The sequence below is a fragment of the Panthera leo genome, chromosome A2 (assembly GCF_018350215.1).
Source record: "Panthera leo isolate Ple1 chromosome A2, P.leo_Ple1_pat1.1, whole genome shotgun sequence".
In the NCBI taxonomy this organism is placed as follows: Eukaryota; Metazoa; Chordata; class Mammalia; order Carnivora; family Felidae; genus Panthera; species Panthera leo.
In genome coordinates, this window is record NC_056680.1 from 106,108,645 (window position 1) to 106,132,261 (window position 23,617).

The 23,617-nt window shown below is 35.4% G+C and overlaps 1 protein-coding gene across 12 annotated transcripts in view; it reads right to left on the reverse strand.

Annotated features, from left to right (window-relative positions):
* Nucleotides 1-23,617, reverse strand: part of DGKB (diacylglycerol kinase beta) — a 715,307-nt gene that overhangs the window by 135,493 nt on the left and 556,197 nt on the right. For 6 of the 12 annotated variants that reach the window (XM_042919230.1, XM_042919223.1, XM_042919212.1 and 3 more), the window contains one exon: nucleotides 1,502-1,555. The exons of the other annotated variants lie outside the window; for them this stretch is intronic. In XM_042919230.1, coding sequence (XP_042775164.1) covers nucleotides 1,502-1,555 — 54 coding nt within the window. The remainder of the gene's footprint in view (nucleotides 1-1,501; nucleotides 1,556-23,617) is intronic. 12 annotated transcript variants of the gene reach the window in all.

Genomic DNA, 23,617 nt, shown 5'->3' on the forward strand with positions numbered 1-23,617 from the left:
GTTTTAATGAGAAAATATTTCAGTGTAATCACTTTTGCCAGACCCAGATAAAAGGTCCAATTTAAAAATTTAATTCTCAGAAAATTTTTATAGATTTTGAAATAGTAAATAGTAGGAACACTTCCAGGTGAATTATTCAATGTAAGCAGAAAATTCTGCCGTCACTAGTAAAAATCACAAACCTTATAAGTAGGCAACAAAGATCCTGTTGCCCTAAACATTTTGCTTTTCTAAGCAGTAGGCCATAATGTCATTTTAGACAACAAAGCAAACATTGGCATAGAAATGCAAGAGCTAATCTCAGGAGTTTCAGATAGAATAACTTCTGGAAATTGTTAGTAGCATCTACCATTTACCTCCTTTTCAATTTTTTTACAAAAGAGGCATAATCTCTGAGGGCCAAGTGCTCACTTCAGAAGTTTGAATGTTATGTTTATCAGTGCTACAGAAGGCAGTGGAAATTATGACAATTTATCTGTTCTGTTTCTGAAAAGTCATTTTAGTCGAGTATTTTTTGTTTTAAAGAAATAATTGTTAATGTTTTGGGGACAGATATTAATTACAGTGTTTAAATTCAAGAATCCCTCTCTGTGAGAAGTTCTCATTCACTGCATTTTCATCTATGGTGGATACGACATGATTCATTTATGTTGTCTTTTTTCCCTCCTGCTGGGTCTTCCCTCGCAAAATGGCGCTGCACCATCAGCAATGACTCAGAATGAGGAACATGATGAAGCTGCCTTTCCCACAGTATTTATGTGTGTTCAAGCTGTGAAAAGTGTCACGGCAATACTCCTATTCTGTGTCAGCCGAACTCTATTTGCTCATATTCATATCTTGAATTGACTATAATTTAAACCTGGCTATTTGTTTTTTTTTTGTTTGTTGGTTTTTCGTTTTTTATAAACTGTCACAAAATGAAAGGCATATTTCAGTAGTGGTTTGGGACCCCTAAATAGGAAGCCAATTTTTAGACAGATCTATACCATCCCCTCTTTGGGGGTATCAATCCTTAAAATAGCAGGTGAGAGTACATTTTATTAAATGGATCATTCCAATTCAGATCCTGAGTGGTCTTACTTATGGATGAATTGTGTTGTCATCCCAAGAAAGCCATTTAACCTTTCTGAAATGAGAGGCTTCTGGTTTTGAAGCATCCAGTGTTCTGGGCTTTCAGATGGCTAAATTAGAGACTGAGAAAACTCAAGTAATCGTTTGTAAATCATTCTTAGGATGAGAAAGAGAAAAAAAGAAAAAAAAAAACCCAAAACTTCAGGGGATACCTACTGACATGTTCTTTAAATATGTTTAAAAATATTTTTCTTTATATTTTATTGGAGACATTGTGGTTTATTGAATATGCATATTATATTTTAATATATACAGTATGCTTAGCAAAACTGCCATTATTGAGTAGTTTGGAAATAAGGCTTCTTTTATAAATTTGTTCACATAAATATAGGAAAACTCCTCAGAAATCATGTCAAGAAAAACAGTTTACCTGAGTTTGCAGGTGCATGATAAAAATATCCCAGTGCCCAGCTTCTATTTGTACCTGCCAAGATGAAGGCAAACAGGTAAAACTGTGAAATATTCCCATGGTTTCTGTGTTTTCTTCCATCTTTGGTCACCCTTCTTTCTTCACAGAATAGGAACTAATATCTTATGCCTTTGGCTGATGGTTTCTCCATATGGTGGTGCCACTATTGTTATTTAAAAAAATACTATGTAAGGTGTGTTCAACAAAGAAACTTATGGAACAGAAAGAAAAAAATAAAAAGAGAACACATCAATTATCTGTCATTTCACCACCCAAAATAGCTGATGATAACATATGGTTTGGCCCTCCGGTGATTTTTCTAGGTCTATTCCTCATCTCTACCTAGGCTCCCTTCTCTTTCCTATCTGCATACTTCTTCTAAGTGATATCACCCTTGTGTACTTTTAAAAACTCTCCGGTTTAAAATCTTCCATGGCTTCCTACTGCAATTTGAATAAATTTCAAAGTCCTTATGATGTTCTCGTGGAGTTTTTCCTTCTATATGACTTTGTACAGTCTGGTTTGTCTTCTCTCTTCCCTTTCATCAATTTTCTATTGCAAAAACAATTTGTTTCAGCGATAATTTACACAGCCTTAGTGACTTAAAACAACACCTTTTTTTTTTTTTTTTTTTTTTTTAAATTTTCCACTTCTGGAGGGCAAAATGTAAAATGGGTCTCATTGAGCTAAAACCAAAGTGCTGACAGTGTGGGTTCCTTTCTGGAGGCCCTCGGAGAGAATCAATTCCCTGCCTTTTCCTGTTTCTAGACACCATCTGCATTGGTTGGCTCATGGCCCTCTTCAAGACCAGAAACATTGGCCAAACTTTCTTAGGCTATCATCCCTCTGACTTTCTCTTTTCTACTTCCATCTTCCAATTATAAGGACACTTGGGACTACACTGGACCCACCCAGACAACCCAAGATAATCTCTTTAAAATCAGTTCATTAGCAACCTTAATTCCATCTATACCCATAATTCTTCCTTGCTATGTAGCAACATATTCATAGATTCTGAAGATTAGGATGTGGACATCTTGTGTAGAGGGGGTAGAGTGTGGTATTCTGTTTGCTATACTTCCAAACATTCCATGGAGAGTCAAAGAAAACTCATCGATACCTCCAATATCATCAAGCATGCAGATCATGGTGGCCCAGTGATAGACACTGTGATGTAAAGAGTGCCATACTGTGTGCCCAATGAATTAACTGAGAATTTGGAAATGGTGGAATACTGCAAATGAGAAAGTATAAGCGGTGAGAAGGACATTCAGCTAAGGTTTATAAGGGATAATAAAAAGACTTGTTTCATGGTACCGACACCCATTTACTTTGATTTACTAAATAGGCACTGTTTATTTTTCTTTTATTTGCATATAATATCTTGGGAAACAGGTGATATGTTTTATTGGCACTTGGGAAGTGGTTTCATGGCTGTCAACACAGCTGGTCAAAGATGAATGAAAATCTATTATGGAACGGCCCTGGGAATATGGTAACGAATAAGACCCAGGACTAGCTTTCACCAGTTTAATGAGGGGATCGCACAGGTGATCACTAAGTAAGAACTTTCACATAAGTTTCAGAGGTTCTTACTGAAATTCAAGAATTTAACCAGGACACCTAACCTCTGGATCAGGGAGGTTCCAGCTATCTTTCCAAATGGAGATGACCAGCTGTTAAGGGAGGAATTCTGATGAAGGGAAAGCTGTCAAAGGGTATTCCTTTTTTGTTGTTGTCATTTTACTCCCAAGAGCTTCATGAGAGAAATAATCTTATTTCTCTTGATCATCATGGTTTCCTCAGCATGTAGACTAGTTGCTGGTACCCAGTAGGTTCTACACACATATCTAATGTATATAGGAATGATCATATGCTTATAAAAGATGCAGTTTTCTTTATTAAAAAGACAATAGTGAACGAACTTTTTGGTAGCATATTTTGCTTTCAGTTATAAATATGTCACTATCATTGTCTGATCACATTTTGACAATTCAATCCCAAATAAATGCTTCTTTAAGCAGGCCTTTCTATATTAGAGATCCTTTTACACCAGTCACCTCTCTAATATTGTGTCACACTTTCCTAAGGAGCATACATTCTACTCCTCATTTCAGAAGTGTTGTCTACTGAGCAACTATTAATAATTTGTGTTGTATTTGTGAAGACTACTGAGCCAAAAGAAAAGCTAAATTAAAACAAAACACCAAAAAAAGTCCCTATTGTTAGAACCATAGGGACAAAACATTTGAAATGGCATAATTATCTATAATATGGGACATATGGTTTATTATATTAGTATAACAACTAGTTGCAACACACTTAGAAGACTGTGTAATTAGACTTTTATGACTGCTGAAAGAAATCTACCAAAAACTACAAAATAGCTCTAGTGTAATTTCCAAAGTCCATCAATATTTTGAAATCCTATATGATGTAACAATTTCCTAACAAAATTAACTCAATAAATGATTATTCCTATGTTAGATGTCACCATTGTTTCATAGATTGCCATGTAACAGCAAAGTGTATCTTTTTCATCCTATTTCACTTCTTTCTCCACAAATGATTATTATAACATTTTAAAAAAAAATTTTTAATGTTTATTTATTTTTGAGAGAGAGAGAGACAGAGAGAGAGAGAGAGAGAGAGAGAGAGAGAGACTGTGTGAGTGGGGGAGGGGCAGAGACAGAAGGAGACACAGAATCTGAAGCAGGCTTCAGGCTCTGACCTGTCAGCACAGAGCCTGACATGGGGCTCAAACTCACAAACCGCAAGATCATGACCTGGGCCAAAGTTGGACGCTTAACCACTGAGCAACCCAGGCACCCCGATTATGATATTTCTTAAATGGCTAGTGATTCATGGATTGGTATACACAATGATACTATTATACTCATCCAGTGTAACATTTAGTCTACATTTAAAATGACTGTGAAAATAGGGTATCAAAATGGATAAGAAAATAAGACCCATCTATATGCTGGTTACAAGAGACCCATTTTAGACCTAAAGACACCTGCATATTTAAAGTAAGGGGATGGAGAAACATCTATCTGCTAATGGTTGTCAAAAGAAAGTTGGAGTAGCCATACTTATATCAGACAAACTAGATTTTAAAATGAAGACTGCAACAAGGAAGAACAACATTACATCATAATTAAGGGGTCTATCGACCAAGTAAATATCTATGCTCCCAATGTAGAAACACCAAAACATATAAGTCAATTGGTTACAAACATAAATAAATTAATTGACAACAATACCATAATAGTAGGGGACTTCAACACCCCACTTACAGCAATAGACGGATCTTTTAAGTAGAAAATCAACAAGGAAACAGTGGCTTTGAATGACACACTGGACCAGGTGGACTTAACAGTTATATTCAGAACATTTCATCCTGAAGCAGCAGAATAAGCATTTTTCGTGAGTGCACACAGAATATTCTCCAGAATAGATCACATACTGGAACCAAATCAGTCCTCAAAAAGTACAAAAAGACTGAGATGATACTTGCATATTTCAGACCACAATAATATGAAATTCGAAATCAATCACAAGAAAAGAATTTGGAAAGGCCGTGAATACTTGGACATTAAAGAACATCCTACTAAGGAAATGATGGGTTAACCAAGAAATTAAAGAGGAAATTAAAAAGTACATGGAAGTTAATGAAAATAAAAACACGGCAGCCCAAAACCTCTGGGATGCAGGGGAAGTATATGGCATAAGAGGGAAGTATATAGAAATCCAGGCTTTCCTAAAGCAGGAAGAAAGGTCTCAAATACACAACCTAACATTATACCTAAAAGAGCTGAAATGAGAACCAGAAATAAAGCCCAAAACCAGCAGAAGAAGGGAAATAATAAAGATTAGAGCAGAAATCAATGATATTGAAATCAAAAAAAGAGAACAGATCAATGAAACCAGGAGCTGTTTCTTTGAAAGAATTAACAGAATTGATAACCCCCTAGCCAGAATGATCAAAAACAAAAAGGAAAGGACCCAAATCAAATCACAAAAGAAAGAGGAGAGTTCACAACGAACATAGCAGAAATACAAACAAGAATAAGAGAATATTATGTGCAATTATATGCCAACAAATTGAGCAATGAGGAAGAAATGGACAAATTCCTAGAAACATATAAACTACCAAAACTGAAACTGGAAGAAATAGGAAGTTTGAACAGACCCATAACCAGTAAAGAAATTGAATCAGTAATCAAAAATCTCCCCAAACCAAGAGTCCAGGGCCAGATGGCTTTCCAAAGGAATTCTACCAAACATTTAAAGAATAGTTAACACCTATTCTTTTGAAGCTGTTCCAAAAAACAGAAGTGGAAGGAAATTTTCCAAACTCATTCTACAAGGCCAGTATTATCTTGATTGCAAAAACAGACAAAGACTCCACTAAAAAGGAGAACTACAGACCAATTTCCCTGATGAACATGAATGCAAAAATTCTCAACCAGATACTAGCCAACTGGATCCAACAATACATTAAAGGAATTATTCACCAGAATCAAGTGGGATTTATTTCTGGTATGTAGGGCTGCTTCAATATCCACAAATCAATGTGATACATTACATTAATGAAAGAAAAGATAAGGACGACATAGTCCTCTCAAGAGATGCAGAGAAAACATTTGGCAAAATACAGCACCATTTCTTGATAAAAACCCTCAAGAAAGTAGGGATAGAAGGATCATACCTCAAGATGCTAAAAGCCATATATGAAAGACCCACCTTTAATATCATCCTCAGTGGGGAAAAACTGAAGGCTTTCCCCCTAAGGTCAGGAACAAGACAGGGATGTCCACTCTCGCCACTGTTATTCAACATAGTATTGGAGTCTTAGCCTCAGCAATCAGACAACACAAAGAAATAAAAGGCATCCAAATCAGCAAGGAGGAAGTCAAACCTTCACTCTTTGCAGATGACATAATACTCAAGGTGGAAAACCTAAAAGACTTCACCAAAAAGCTGCTAGAACTGATACATGAATTAGCAAAGTCACAGAATACAAAATCAATGTACAGAAATCATATGCATTTCTATACACCAAAAATGAAGCAACAGAATGAGAAATCAAGGAATCAATTCCATTTATGATTGCACTAAAAACCATAAAATACCTAGGAATTAATCTTACCAAAGAGGTGAAAAGTCTATACATTGAAAAGTACAGAAAACTTATGAAAGAAACTGAAGATGACACAAAAAATGGAAAAACATTCCATGCTCATGGACTGAAAGAATATTGTTAAAATGTCGATACTATCCAAAGCAATCTACATTTTCAATGCAATCGCTATCAAAATAACACCAGCCTTCTTCACAGAGCTAGAACAAACAATTTGTATGGAACCAGAAAAGACCCCACATAGCCAAAGCAATCCTGAAAAAGGAAAATCTGAGCTGGAGGCATCACAATTCCAGACTTCAAGATGTATTACCAAGCTATAATCATCAAGACAGTATGGTACTAGCACAAAAACAAACACATAGGTCAATGGAACAGAATAGAGAACCCAGAAATGGACCCACAAACATATGGCTTAGAATTTTTGACAAAGCAGGAAAGAATATCCAAAGTAATGAAGTCAATCTCTTCAGCAAATGGTGTTGGGAAAACTGGACAGTGACATGCAGAAGAATGAACCTGGACCACTTTCTTATACCAAACACAAAAATAAACTCAAAATGGATGAAAGACCTAAATGCAAGACAGGAAGCCATCAAAATCCTAGAGGAGAGGGGCGCCTGGGTGGCTCAGTCGATTGAGCATCCGACTTTGGCTCAGGTCATGATCTCGCGGTCTGTGAGTTTGAGCCCCGTGTCGGGCTCTGTGCTGACAGCTCAGAGCCTGGAGCCTGCTTCGGATTCTGTGTCTCCCTCTCTCTCTGCCCTTCCCCCGCTCATGCTCTGCCTCTCTGTGTCAAAAATAAATAAACATTAAAAAAAAATCCTAGAGGAGAAAGCAGGCAAAAATGTCTTTAACCTCAGATGCAGCAACTTCTTACTCAACATGTCTCTGGGGGCAAGGGGAACAAAAGCAAAAATGAACTACTGGGACCTCATCAAGATAAAAAGCTTCTGCATGGTGAAGGAAACAATCAGCAAAACTAAAAGGCAATGGACTGAATGGGAGAAGATATTTGCAAATGGCATATCAGATAAAGGGTTAGTATCCAAAATCTATGATGAACTTATCAAACTCAACACCCAAAAAACAAATAATCCACTGAAGAAATGGACAAAAGACACGAATAGACACTTCTCCAAAGAAGACATCCAGGTGGCTAGTAGACACATGAAAAAATGCTCAACATCACTCATCACCAGGGAGATACAAATCAAAACTAAAATGAGATACTACCTCACACCTCTCAGAATGGCTAAAATTAATGCAGGCAACAAGAGATGTTGGTTGTTGGCGAGGATGCGGAGAAAGGGGGACCCTTTTGCATTGCTGGTGGGAATGCAAACTGGTGCAGTCACTGTGGAAAACAATATAGAGGTTCCTCAAAAAAAATTAAAAATAGAACTACCCTATGACCCAGCAATTGCACTACTAGGTATTTATCCAAAGGATAGACAAGTGCTGTTTCAAAGTGGCACATGCACCGGAATATTTATAGCACCCATCACCCACCCTTCCCTCCCTCCCACCCCCATCAACCCTCAGTTTGTTCTCAGTTTTTAAGAGTCTCTTATTCTTTGGCTCTCTCCCACTGTAACCTCTTTTTTTTTTTTCCTTCCCCTCCCCCATGGGTTTCTGTTAAGTTTCTTAGGATTCACATAAGAGTGAAAACATATGGTATCTGTCTTTCTCTGTATGGCTTATTTCACTTAGCATCACACTCTCCAGTTCCATCCACGTTGCTACAAAGGGCCATATTTCATTCTTTCTCATTGCCACGTAGTACTCCATTGTGTATATAAACCACAATTTCTTTATCCATTCATCAGTTGACGGACATTTGGGCTCTTTCCATACTTTGGCTTTTGTATGGCCAAAGTATGGAAAGAGCCCAAATGTCCATCGATGGATGAATGGATAAAGAAGATGTGGTATATATACATAATGGAGTATTACTCAGCATTCAAAACAAATGAAATCTTGCCATTTGTAACAATGTGGATAGAACTAGACTGTATTATGCTAAGCGAAATAAGTTAGCCAGAGAAAGACAAATATCATACAACTTCACTCATATGTGGAATTTAAGATAGAAAACAGATGAACATAAAGGAAGGGAAGCAAAAATAATAGAGACTCTTAAATACAGAAAACAAACTGAGGGTTGCTGGAGAGGTGTTGGGTTGGGGGATGAGCTAAATGGGCAAGGGGCATTAAGGAAGATGCTTGTTCGGATTAACACTGGGTGTTGTATGGAAGTGCTGAATCACTAAATTCCACTCACAAAATTATTATTACACTATATGTTAACTAACTCGGATTTAAATTAAAAAAAAAAAAAACTTCACAACTGAATAATAACATTTGATGGTTGCAAAATAGCATGCAGCAGTTACAGGTACATAGCTGATGTTCAGGAAGGAAGGAAGGAATAAATAAGCCAGTAACCATTTTGAAGTTATCAACCATGTATAGTATTCAAATATGCTGCAGAAAAAACTGAAAGCACAATTAGCTGTATTGCTTTGGGAATAAAATGTTAAAGGTAAAAAATAAAATTAAAAATGTGTGAAAATGGTCACTTATTTTTATTAGTAATTAATAATTATAAACCCACCTGATGAAGTTAATTATTCAATAAATCTCTGAATACTTTCAGTCAAGTCTATAATATTCTCTTAACCTTATATTTCCTCCATAATTTTTATATTTTATTATTCAAATTCCAGTTAGTTAATACACAGTGTAAAATTAGTTTCAGGTACACAATACTGTGATTCAGCACTTCTATACAACACCTGGTGCTCATCATACAAGCCCCACTTAATCTCCATCACCTAACCCATCTCCCCATCCACAAGAAGATGTTGTATATGTGGTACACACACACACACACACACACACACACTGGAATATTACTCAGTCCTAAAAAAATAATGAAATCTTGCCATTTGCAATGATGTGGATGGAGCTAAAGAATATTATGCTAAGCTAAACCAGTCAAAGACAAATACCATACAATTTCATTCATATGTGGAATTCAAGAAACAAAGCAAACATGCAAAGAGAGAATAAAGAGAGAGAGAGAGAGAAGAAAACCAACAAACAGACTCTTACCTACTTCCTTCCTACTTTAGAAACTTGTTCTAAAGAGTTGCCATTCTGGATTTTAATCTTAAGCATACTGACTTTATTAAAGACATCCACAATCTAGTTTATGTATCATTCATAAAGACATGTCTTCTGTGGCTCTACTCTTTCAGTTTCCTAGTTTTTAACAGTCTTATTTCTATCATCAACAATGAACTTTAAGGTACCTCATTTCAACTAGAGCAAATGGTCCTTAAATTCAATGATTCATTCAGCACAGAAATTTATTCGACATTGGTTTATCAGTCAAAAATGACATTTGTTTTGAGCCAGATGGGTTTTCTTGAGAAAATCCTTTAATGTGATGCAGATTTGATGGGATTTTAGTTTTCCTACACTATTAGATATCAGAGTTTCATATGGCACACACAGCCTGCAATATATTTGTATACAGTTGACATGATTTAAATAGCTATGGCTTTGAAAATAAAAAATTGTACTTTTCCTTTATTCCATTTATGGTATTTGACATTTTATTTGTTTAAACACATGCATCATCTTTTAAATACACTTTGCAAACTTAAAGTTTGAGAAGATATTTTAAAATAAAATGTTAAACAATAAAAACAAAGAACAAAATCTCATTTTACTAGGACACCTAGTAACAATAAAATAGGAATAGTGGATCCTAGATATTCCTGGATAATTTTCCCTTGGATATCAGCCTCCTTAACGCCTCTGTTTCCCATATACTACAAATCCTAACAATTAGCAAGTCCTGAGATTTTACCAAAAGAAAAAAAAAATCTCTCTTCACAGCAATCATACTCAAAGACATCTTCATCTATTGTGAAGACAATAGCAGTATTGATCTAATTTACATCCTGTCTTCAACTCTTACCACTTAAATCCATTCTCCTCAAGGCAGTCAGTAATCTTTTTAAAATATCAATCAGGGAGACTATGTATTGTAATAAGAACTAGGTGACTTGAGCCAAACCTACAAAAAAAATCCTAAGTATATACATGCATATAAATTAACAAATTTATATACATATACATGCACGGATGCGTGTGTGTGTGTGTGTGTGTGTGTGTGTGTGTGTGTATCAATGTCTATATCCATATATTTGAAGGTTTATAAAGTTAATAAGAAAGTAAAGAAACTGGGCCACCATCTGACTAACAACAGAGACCTTCCAGGGAGGTGGACTCCTTTTGCCCTGTGGGTTTTCATACATCCTAGGAATTGTGGCTGGTAGAGTGAAGAGTACAGTTGTTAGACTCATGGGATTGAATTTAGGGCCACCAAAGTAGGTGACTTGGGAAATAGCACTTCTCTTGGGTTGCGACCACAAATGCCAGTGCCCTAGCAATAAGAGTCAACGAAAATTAAGCAAACATCCACAGGGAGTGCAGTTTTGTTTGATTCTCTGTCTCTGTGATACTATATAGCAAAAAATACAAACTAAAGCCAAAAACAAAATGAGCAAATTCCATAAACATATTAGTTCAGTAAAGGAATGAAATACAAAAGAATACTAAAAGAACATATTTATTTTAACACACAAATTACATTGCTTAGAAATGCATTCTTAGGTGCTAAAATCAGATGGCAAAATCAAGAAAGCATTTGTAATCAAAGTCAGGATAATATTTCCTATGGTGGACAGAGAATTGCAACTGAAGACAAGGCGTTAGGAAATTCTCCTGGTTGCTGCCAACATTCTATTTTGGGGGGATGTTCACACAGGTGATCACTTTGTGGTAAATTGCTAAGTGTATTTTTTTGTTTGACATTTGTGTATATATATACTATATTTTATTCTAAAACTATTGAAGTGTTTAATAGATCATGTTGCAGCCTACTGAAAACCTTCCAATAACCTGCCATTGTTTTTCTCCTACTCTCGTCTGGAAATAGCTTGCTTTCCCTGTCCATTTCAATGTAGGCAGAGTTTCTTGCTTTTGCTCAAGAAGACAACTTTATGGAGTTCACTCTAGCGTCTGCATTTGAATTTCCTTCTCTTCTTGCAATACACTTTTATTGGGTTGTCACATAAATGTTTCCTCATTCTTGAGCCTCAAAATAATTGTAATTTTCTCAGGGATGCATTCCTTGACCACTCATTCTAAACTGAAAGCCATCCACCAATTACTCCTTATCACGTGTTTATTTCCTTCATCTTGGGAAGCTCCACATGATGAAGTAAATTTGTAAGTTTTAGTAAATAGCTTTGACTTAATGTAAAATCTTCATTATAATGTAAGATTTATGAGGACAAGTACACCTCTGGATGCACTGAATGGATCAGTGTCCAAGAAAATTATTTTCAGAAGGGACTTTGTGGAAATTCTAAAGATTAGTCTACTATGCTATGGATAGAAGGAGAAACCTAAGATCTAATTATATAATCTGATCATTGTAGCTATGCTGCTAGGCAATCAGGAAATACTTATTTGCCCTAACTATCTAGAATTATCTTAGAAAAATATTATGTATCCAGTTCCAATTTTTGAAATCCTCCCCCCTCCCTTCGTTTGTTTGTTTGCTATATCTGGGTGAAGTATTTACTTAGAGACATTATAAAAAAGTAAAGGAAATGTCTTACTTTAGGTAGCAATGACAGTTATTTTTCTTAATGACAAAGCTAATTTGCAATGTAATGTAATAAAAACATTATTGTGTTTCATTTTTATTTCATAAATTGCATGTCCTTTTAAGGAAATTAGCCCTTATCGTTATGACTATTTCCACCCTCTGTATTTAGCTTTTAATTTAGAAAGTACGTTTCACATGAAATCATATTCACCCTCCCCCAATACTAACTGGATATTTAGCCTGAATTGATAAACTATGTTTTTCTTATTCATTATTGATCATTTGAAACTGTGCCTCTTTCAACTTCATGAAACAACTTACCTGCCATATTTACTATTTGAACACTTTACTTTCCCATTTAATTTCTTTGCTGTTTGACATTGCTCTGCTCATATCAAATCTGGTCTTGATCCAGCTGCACCATGCTCATGTTCCAGTTCAAATACATCCACTGAATCATGGCGGCACTTTCTCTTAACTTACAAGCATCAAAGAAAGTCAGCCAGGAAAGGGATAGAAATTCCAAAGGTTAATTTCCACTTATGCTGGAACACTAGCTCCAGGTAAACACTTAGCCATTTCATATGAAGAGTGATGTGGCCCAGGGACCTTTATAGTGCAGGTGACTTAGTGCTTACTTGCAGAGTTTTCATGCACTTTGCTTGCAAACAATACTTTTGCCACCATGAAAGCCACCTGGGGATTGAAAAATCTATCAAGTTTTAGAGAAGGAAATTTATCAGGTATACAGATAACTTAATGTTTTTATAAAGCTCTGCCTTGGAAAATAGGCTTCTTCACTCCTATTTTGCCTTATTATTATTTTTTTTATTATCTGTCTGCTGGTCTAGACAACTTCCTTTCTGAAAACTAACATCACAACACACACACACACACACACACACACACACACACACACACACACACACCATATATGCCTAAAGCAAAGGAAGAGAATGCAATTTTCTTTTTCCAAAATAACAAATCAACCTAAAATCCACTGCATGATATGTAATGTATATATATTTGCTTCAAGTTAAAATGACTACCTTTCAAATGAATTATTTTTTATTTTTATTTTTTATTATTTACTTATTTAGAGACCCACCTATGTTGTCAAGGTTCTACATTTGGCATCATTGCACCCAGTTATTGTAACTTATTTTTATAATGTGGTGTCTTATAGATTTTTTTTTATTACACCATTAAGAGCATTTTGATTTCTGCAATATTCTCAGATTTTCTTGTCATAATACACAACATCCTACAGTCCCACTTTGTGCTCAGCCTCACAGAATTCACTCACATTTGGTTTTCTGCCTCAGAAAGCCAGGTAATAAGCTGAGTTTTAAAAAAAGAAATTGCTGGTTTAGTTTTTTACATTAGAGACCTAGTAGATTGTTTTCTCTTCAATTGCTAACAAAAGTTCAGTTCACAGCTATTTCGTCTGGTAAGTAATCACTGCTAGTTTAGTGCCCAGTAGTGAGCTTACAGTTCATAAATGTCATCTGATTTTCAATTTTTAAAACGAGAAAGAAAATGTCTATTTCAATGTTCTGTGAATTTGAATGGAAATTATGTGAATTTTTTCATCTTCTCAAAAAAGTAAAAATTTGTCTATTTCTGACATGGTAGGCCTGTTTTAAGCCTAATGAGACATGTTAAGGTATTTATATTATTTATATTGATTATTTTAGGCAGCATTACAGAACTATGTCAATGATAGGGGCAGCTTCCAGTTTTGAAGTTTACTATGGTTTATGACCATATTATCTGTGATTTTTCACTCAAAACAGATACATAGCTCATAAAAAATACCATTTGAGATTTTTACTTCATTTCTTTCTTTCTTTTTTTGGTTGGCCACTATTATTTGTTAACTTTATCTACTTGAGGGGTTTCAGGGTTTTCTTGGGGTGGGGGCGGGAAGGGGATTGGATTTTTTTGTTGTTGTCATCTTTTTCTTATCTCATTTCTGATGATATTACATAGAGCTCCAATCTCTGGTAGTTTGGTTTGAGGTTGATTTGCCAAGGATCTTATAGACGTAATCACTGTAGTGTTTGCAGGTTTCTTGTTTTATAAGACAAATGTTAGGAAAGCAAAAGGTTCCATAGTATTTGCCTTAGTTTGAGCAGTTCTTAATACACAAGATGACTAGAGAGTTAGTCTGCTTGACTCTGTTTTTCCAGAGGCCTATATTTAAACTTTAACCTAAATGATTAATGTCAGTTTGTGTGAAAATAGCAAATATGAACTTTCAAGGGTTAAAAAATACATGAGACACAGTTTAGAACTTAATTTTGGAGATTAGACTTGATCGAGTTGGCCTGAAATCTAAGCGATATTTTATTTATTTATTTATTTATTTATTTATTTATTTATTCTTAAGGTTGACAGATAGTCCTAAGCAGAATTTTTTAAATTAATCCTAAAGCAGTTAAAAATGTTGATAAACTCTTAACTTACTTGGAATTATTCAGTTCTATCCCAGGGACACTGAGTCTCAGATAGATGGATAGGTAGATAGATAGCAAACAGACAGACAGATGGACATGGTTATTATCAGTAAAGCAAGATAATGAAGTTAAATATACTGCAATCAACAAAGGCTTGATAACATATAAAACTAAAAGTGAGCAAGAAGGAAGTCACAAATATACTGGGAAAAGCAGAAAAGTTAATGGAGGGTTTAATGACTTGACATTTGATTTCTAAGAAGGGGCTGCTAATTAATGCTACAAAAATTTGGCTGCTTTTTGAACACGTTTTTATTTTTTGTTTTTGGCCAATACTGGTAAGAATACAGACGCTGGTAGAATATCAGCCATTAAATGGGTACTCTGTGTTCACACTTGGGCCTTCATGAAGTGATGTCTTTTCTCAGAGTGTTTGAATAGCTAGGTTGACAGATTAGAGAAATGAAGTAAAAAGTTCCCTAGATCCTTTGGTTCTATGCTTCAGAATTAGGCCTATGGTTTTTCTTTCAAGAATCACATATATTTCCCAGGAATCACACTGAGGTGAAAAGAAAAAATAAAGAATCATCATGTATATTGGAAATCACATTGGCTTTGGTTCTTACCCTCACTTCACTCTACCTATTTTGTGACTTTGAGCACTGTTTTAAAAGCTGAGTCAGATTCCTCACCTGTGATAGGTTGGTTGTTGTAAAGATTAGCATTAATATATCCCTGTGATGTGCACAAAGTTCTTCTTCAGCCTCATGGCTTTCCTATTGTCCCTTTTTTTTTTTTTCCCAGAAATAATCATTAGGGCACCCAGGTGTGCCAGAAACCAAGTTCAGTCAAGGAAATAAAAAGGAAGCAAAACAGACATGTTCCTTGCCATGATGTTTACAGTTAAGTGGGAGAGAAGGGAATAAAACCTAAGTATTTAGTTCAATAATTAACTAACTCCAATTCCACCGTGATTTTTTTCTTTTTTCCTTTCTTTTCTTTTCCTTTTTTTTTTTTTTTTTTTTTTTTTTTTTTAAGACAGAGCATGTGCGTGCATGCGTGGGTAGGGGAACAGCAGAAGGAGAGAAAGAATCTTAGGCAGGCTCCACACCCATTGTTGAGTCAGACACAGGGCTGGATTGTGCAATGGTGAGATCATGACCTGACCCTAAATCAAGAGTCAGAGGTTTAAACAACTGAACCACTCAGGCTCCCCTCTATTGTGATTTCATACTGAGATGCTTCTGATCCTTCACATGTGTCCTCTTATCCTGCCAGAAACCTGGAAAAATATGAACATTCCTCTTTGTCTTTGTGTACCTAATTCATTCTCATTCTTCAAATATCAACTTATTCTCACATATTTTTCTAACTTCCTTAATCTCCTCACCAAGATTTGGTGGTCCTAGTATGTATTTCTATATCACCAGTACTTCCCCATCATAGCAGTAACTATACATATAATATTTATGGTTTAATTTTTTTTACACCTTCTTTCTATTTAAATCTACCACATTGCTTGGCACATATTAGAACAATGATATTAGCAGAAAAGTTATATAATTGAGTAATGTGTTTAATTATGTGTTTAGAGCATAATAGGAATCCAATACGTAACAACTATTACCACCATCTCAAACTATACCTCTCTCTAATTTCCAAAACAGGAGACTTTTGATAGTATAAAAAAATGCTTATAGTCATTTGATATTTCAGACTTCAATTAATTAAAGTCTTCTATGGAAAAAGATGTGGTGTTATAAGCTTTCATACAAGACATTTAATTCTAGTTTTAACCTATTTCTAATGTATGACTAGGAATATTAATTGAACAGTCAAATAACGGTAAAGGTTAAAGACTGGAGTTTGTTCTAAATGAAAGATGAACAGTTAGGTGTTATATTTGCATATAGAAAAAGAAAGCTGGAATTTTCTTAGGATTAAAGAAAGGTGGCCTTATGTGTACAACTAAAATATAAATCTTTACCAGGTACCTTATTTAGTTCCAACTTATAAATGAGCTAATCTGAAAACAAAAACACAGAATCAGTAGTTAATATGAAAAACAGTAATGTTGGCATATTTAAATTAAGTAATTTGTTTCACTTATGCTTTGCTAACTATCCACTGTGCTTTTCCCTAAATATTGAATCAATGACTTACTTTTTCTTTTTCTTTTAAAATCACAGTATCTAACTCAAAATCTTATATGAGATCTTTAGTTTTTTTTAAAGATTTTTTTTTAAAAAAAGAATTTTTGGGGGCACCTGCGTAGCTCACTTGATTGAGCATCTGACTCTTGACTTCAGCTCAGGTCATGATCACAGGCCTGTGGGACTGAGCCCCACATTGGGTTCCACACTGAACATGGGGCCTACTTGAGATTCTTTCCCTTTCTCTCCCTATGCCCCACTCCCCGCTATCTCTCTAAAAAAAAGGTTTTTGAAATAACACATTTTCCTTATTCTAAAAGTAATACAAACTACTTTTAGAAAATCTAGAAAAGAAAGATAACATAACAAATAATCTATTATCTCATTTTGAGAAATAATCTCTTTTTATATACCTCGTACATGTGTATATACTAAAAATGAAATAATAATAATACTGTATGGAGTAGTTTTATGCAGCCTTTCTTAATGTAATTCCAGATCATAAATATTTTCAAATGCTATTAAAATTCTTCAATCATATTGCTACATATAAATGAAACAAATCAACATGTTGTATACTTTAAACTTACAAAATGGTATATGTCAATTTATTTCAATAAATAAATTAAAAAAGTACAAACATGAAAAAAAAGTAAGATCAAAACAAAACAGTGCTTTGAAACCTATAATTTATAATGGCTACATCATGATTAATTTAATAATTCCCTTACATTTGGACACACACAATTTATCTTGATGCAATAAATATATTTAAATATACATCTTTTTTATACTCATTAACATAATAGATTTCTTTAATAATATTTACTAAATTATATGACCTAAACTTTCTTACATTAATATTTCTAATATTAAAATATCATTTAATGGTATAAAATATATGCTCAAAATGATAGTCAAATTATGAATATAATTTTTATTTTAATTACAAATATCTTTGCCAAACCTTATAACTACAAGGAAAATAATAATGAGGCATAATAAACATCTTATTTAATGTGTGGTGTGACCAGGTAAGGATAGAGAATCAATCAGCTGCAAGACCACAAACATTAATTTAAAAGGTATGTAAATCTAGAAACAAGAGTGAAACTGCAAGGATTAAGATACATGGAAGGAAGGGAAATGTATGGGCCACACTAGGGTCATGAGAAAAGGACTGGGGGCTATTAAACATGGTGGTAAGCTTAAGGGAAAAAAGCCCTTGGAAGACTCTGCTAGAGGAGAATGCAGTCTTGTCTGTCAAATACAGTAAAAATTTGGGACACATTTTCCTCAGTTTCACAAGTAAATCTCTAACAGTCTCAGTGTTCTTTATCTTACTATTTGAGATAAATGTTCTGAGTTTTTTCATCTTAAAATTGGCAACATACTGCTTCCTTGGCAGTACTGTTGTTAGGATTAAATGAAATAATCTGCTAGAGGCAGAGCACTGTCTCTCTTGGTCACTGTGTGTTTGTAGGAGCCAGCACATAGTAGATCTTCAATAGAATTTGAGGGTTTGTTTTTTTAATGGCTCTCTATGAAAGCAAATACAAAACTGATTAATCACCAATTCTAGGCAAAAAGTGGAAGCTAGAGGGATTCTTTTGTAAGATTTAAGGAAATCTAATCTTCTGCAGTCAGAGAACAAGAAGACCAAAAGACAACGCCAGGTACTGAATCATAAAAGCAGGAGACTTCAGAGAAGTCTAGTCTCCTATTCTAAGATCAGAACCTTGAGAGCTGCAATACTGATAAGTGGATATCTGGGTAGGTCCAATTTAGAAATAAGATCTCCTAGATTCTCTCTGGGCCTGCAAAAATGACCCAATCCTTCTATTTACAAGATGTTACCCTTCCCATCTACTCCTAAAGATCATGGAGCAACCTACAAGAGGCAGATTTCTCATAGATAATCTTTGCCCTTTGTCAGGACTTACTGCCATCACTTGCCTTGATAGCCAGACAAATATTAAAGGTCACATACCAGTAAACCAGAATAGGGATGCAGTGGGACTGTTAAGAGAGAAGGACCATCATTGAAGTTCCTAAAGGATCTGCAGGAGCTGGGAGATGATGCATAGCATAGATGCTAAAGATCCACAACAACAGGGGACAGAATAGACAATTTGATACAGTACTTAATTGATATGGAGCACTCTCCTGTGATATAGGATTTACCTGGCATATACCCTGGGAGATAGTGTTAATAGCTGCTAAGAAGCTTGGAAAATTTATTACCCATACTAAGTGGGGTAGAAATCCCAGAACTGCCATGGAAGATGAAGGAGAAAAGGATCAAAAGACACAGTTTGCTGGGTATGCCTGAGGGGAAAAAAAAATACATATGTAAGGCTAGAAACCCACGCAGCTAGCTATAATTTATAGGATAGACAATTTAGCACTCCACTTACCAAACAGTAAGGAATATTCTATGAGAAGGGATATCAGTATCACTGAGAAGCTCAGCAGTAGCCAGTTCTGTAATCAGGGCAGGAGATGTTATTATAGAACTGAGATTCCTGATAAAAATGGGAATGATAGAATCTCTAAATAATAGAAACCAAGAGGTGGCACTTAATGGCTAGAAGAAAGATTTGCATGATTATTGCAATGAACAGGAAGGTAAAAGCAGCAATCATAGGGTATGAACATTAGAAAAAAGATAAGAGTAAATACATAGAATATGGAGTTCCAATAGGCAACATAGATGGGCAGCCACTGAGGGTGTTGCTTAATTTAAACAATGAAAAAAAAATCACGAATGGATGATTAGGAGTCTAAGGATGGGTTTCTCTCCTCTCTCTCCTTTCTTGCCACCTGAAGGACACCATCTTTTGCCCAGTTTATAGACCTGTACTGATTTGCAGATATTTGATGGAAGACTCTTGATTAAAGGAGAGAGCAGATCTCTAAGAGGAAGGACTCAGTTACCCTATGAGAGGATGAAGCAGCAATTTCCCCAGTCCTTTTTCACAGGGGCCTTAGGTCATACACTCAAGTGACTATGCACAAAATAAAGGAGAACATACAGAACTTTTTATGGATTGCTGAATTTGAGTCAAAACTGAAATTGAGACTCTGAGAACCAAATTGATCCAACAATCCTCCCTAGTAAAATGAAGGCATCTGAGGAGCCAGATAATAAACAGAGTTTTGGCCTGCATCTGGCTCATGGTAGTCCACAGACCCAATGGGTAGACTTTGTCAAGATCGCTCAAGGAATTATATATCCTTAATATGTGGCAAATCCCTCACATTGGTTTCTTGTCCTGTATATTAAAGATATCAATTCTTGCCACACACAATCATTTAAAGAAGATAGAGGTGGCAGTCTCTTATATATATATCTATATATTCCTAGCATAATGGAGTCCCAGATCAGCTTGGGGCATTAGCAATGAGACTGTTATAGGAGAGGGAAACCAATTTCTACCTGGTTGTAAGCACTGTTAATGTGGTATCTGTTAAAGCTGATAAATTAATATTCCATCAATATTTTACCTTGTGTAGCCTCTTTCAAGAATTTACATACCTATATTTTATAACCACAATTATTTAAAAGTTCACCTTTTTTTGTTCAATATATTTCAGCGCTTGTCAATAGTCCTTATACGCCTCAACATCACCCTTTTCATAAATACTTCATTCTAATCATGCTCAGTGGCTCTGATGATCTTTTATCATTCCATAAGAGGAATATGGGTGATTCCAAAATTTCTTCACATTGGAATGACAATTTGTTTTTATAATTCTTGAATCAATTCCTTCCCTTCTTAAGTCTCTGTGGATTGCTTATTATTTATTTTTATTTTACTTTATTTTTGTTGTTGTTGCTATCTACTGGGCTACTGGGAGGTTTGAGATCAGCCTGATTCTTTCTTCTTTTAAAGTAACCAGATTCTTCTACTAGGGCACTTATGGACTGTAAACTTTAGAATAACAACTTCAGAAAAGTTAGAACAGCAATGTTCAATATGTAATCATTCAAAAATAACACTGTAGACTGTTCAACATGTAGATTTTTGACCTCTATCATTTTATTTTATATCATTTAATATTTTTATTCTATTATCATCTTCAGAAATACTATCTATCTTAACTTATTCCTTCATTCAAAAATATTAAATAAATGTTGGCTACCTGTCAATATCACTATGGGCTGCACGTTGTTTCATATGCCAACAGTAATGAATAGCATAGGCAAAATTACAGTCCACAGAGCATATCCTTTAGTGGGAAGAGGCAGAAAATAATTAAGCAAATAGAAGACAAAATAATTTCACCTAGAGCTATTTTCTCAGGAAGAAAAACCAGGAAGATGTAACAGTGTGAATGTCACGAAGCAGTGGATCAAGGACAACTACAGTGTTTGAGCTGAACCCCAAATGACCTGAAGAAGCCATTCATCCAGAGATCTTCAACTCCTCTTTCTTTGTCATACTTCACATAGAACACCTCACAAAACCCTGCTGAGGATTTGTGAACACAGATTTCAAAACATATCTTGAATCAGAGAACCAGATCACTCCTCACCACTTCCGCTGCTACCACCCTAGACAAAGAGGCCTTTATCTTAACTGGTTTTTCTGCTTCTACTCTTGTGCCAACTCTTCTGGGTCTACTTTTCTCAAGCATCCACATTAGCTTCTGAAAAATGAGATTGTGTCACTGCCTTGTACAAATCCCTACAATGGTTCCCCATGACAGAGAATGTTATTGTCTGCCAAAAAAACATTTATTCTTCTTCCTCTGCTGATAGACTTACCCAGGTGTAGCTAGGCACAGCTCCCAACTTCTCTTGCAGCCAGATTTGGCCATGTAACCAAATTCTGGCCAAAAGCGTAAGAGTCGAAGTAATATTAACATTTCTAGGAGTATGCTCTTGACAAGAAAAGAGGTGTCCTCTCCTTCTCCTTTCCGCTAATTCTGTTCACTGACATGTGAACCCATGTGGGCCTTCTACCTTCTGCCATGTAATAGACGGCAAACTCTGGGGGATAGCAGAATAACAAAAAGAAATGTGGTTCTTGACACTGTTGAGGTCCTTGGGCTCCTTACCCTCACACCATTACTTGAAAGAGAAGTAAATTTCCATATTATTTAAATCATTGCTCTTTTAGGGACATGAGCAAAAATGATGTGTATCACTTCTAGATTACACCATTAAAAGCAAAGATCACCTTGCCCTTCCCTGACTTTGCTGTCTGGGATTCAAACACAGTGACAGCAGAGGGAGCAGCCATCTTGGACTTGGAAATGAAAGCATCATCTTGAAGATGACAGAGCCATCCACTAATCCTAAACTTCCTACTTATGGACAGTTATGTGAGAGAGAAATAAAGTTCTAACCTGTTGGAAACCCTACATTTTGGGGCCTCCTTGTTATAGCACCTTATATCCTTCCTAATGGATGCATTTCCTTTCACACTTAAATTTAATCTCAAATCTTTAATATGAAGATGGGTATGCCTGTCTCATAGGGAGACTAACACCTAGCACAGTGTTTGGAATTAAGTAAATACTGAAAGTATATCTTCCCTTCTCCTCCCCTTACTTCAGTCAGTGTATCATTTTAATGACTGGAAGGCCTAAGATCTGCATGACTAAATTTTTTTTTTTTTTTTTTTGAGAAAGAAAGCACACACATGTGTGTGCAAGCAGGGGAGGGGCAAAGAGAGAGGAAGAGAGAGAATCTTAAATGGGCTTTGCACAAAGCATGGACCTCAGGGAGGGGCCGGATACCATGACCAGGAGATCATGACCTGAGCCACAATCAAGAGTCGGACACTTAACAGACTGAGCCCCCTATGTGCCCCTGTGTGACTAAATTTTAATGAGAAATTAAATACCTATAATTAGAAAAGTGTGTTCTTAAGAGTACCACATATTACAGGGGAAAATTAAAAAAAAGAAAGAGAAGTAAAAAGAAAATACTCAAAAGCCCAACCACCTTGACTCAATTTAGGACAACTCTAAAGGGCCGTCTGGAGTCCAGAAGGATCAGTTTGAGGCCTCAGTTGCAATGCCCTGTGGATCTGTTTCTCCATCTTTCCAAACTTGATTTCCTCACTCCTTGCAGGTGTTACTTCTGAAACTCTTTCCCAATAAACTTTTTGCATAAAACTGCCTCAGAGTTTCCAAGAGATCCCATCTAAGACATAGAACACCTCATTCCAGGAAATATGCTGATAAAAGTATAGGGACATTGATAATAATACTAGTGTTTTATGGGATTAAAGCTATATGAATATTAATGTGACAAAACTATCATACAAGTCAGGTGATAGTAAAAATATACTAATATATTTTAGACTTTTATAAATCAAGGACGTCAATGTTGCCAAATAATGTATGATTAAGGAAGATAACAGGCTTTACAGTGACAACACAGAGACTGCTTGAGATTCTCTCTCTCCCTCTTTCTCTCTTCCCCTCCCCCACTTGTGCACTTGCTTACTCTCTCTTTCTCTCTCTCTCTCTCAAAAAAAATACATAAACATTAAAAAAGAAAGATAAAAGTGAAAAATGGAATAATTAAAAATACTTTCTTAATCCAAAAGAAGATGAAACAGGAGAGGAAAAGCAACATACAAAAGATAAGACAGAAACAAATACTAAAAG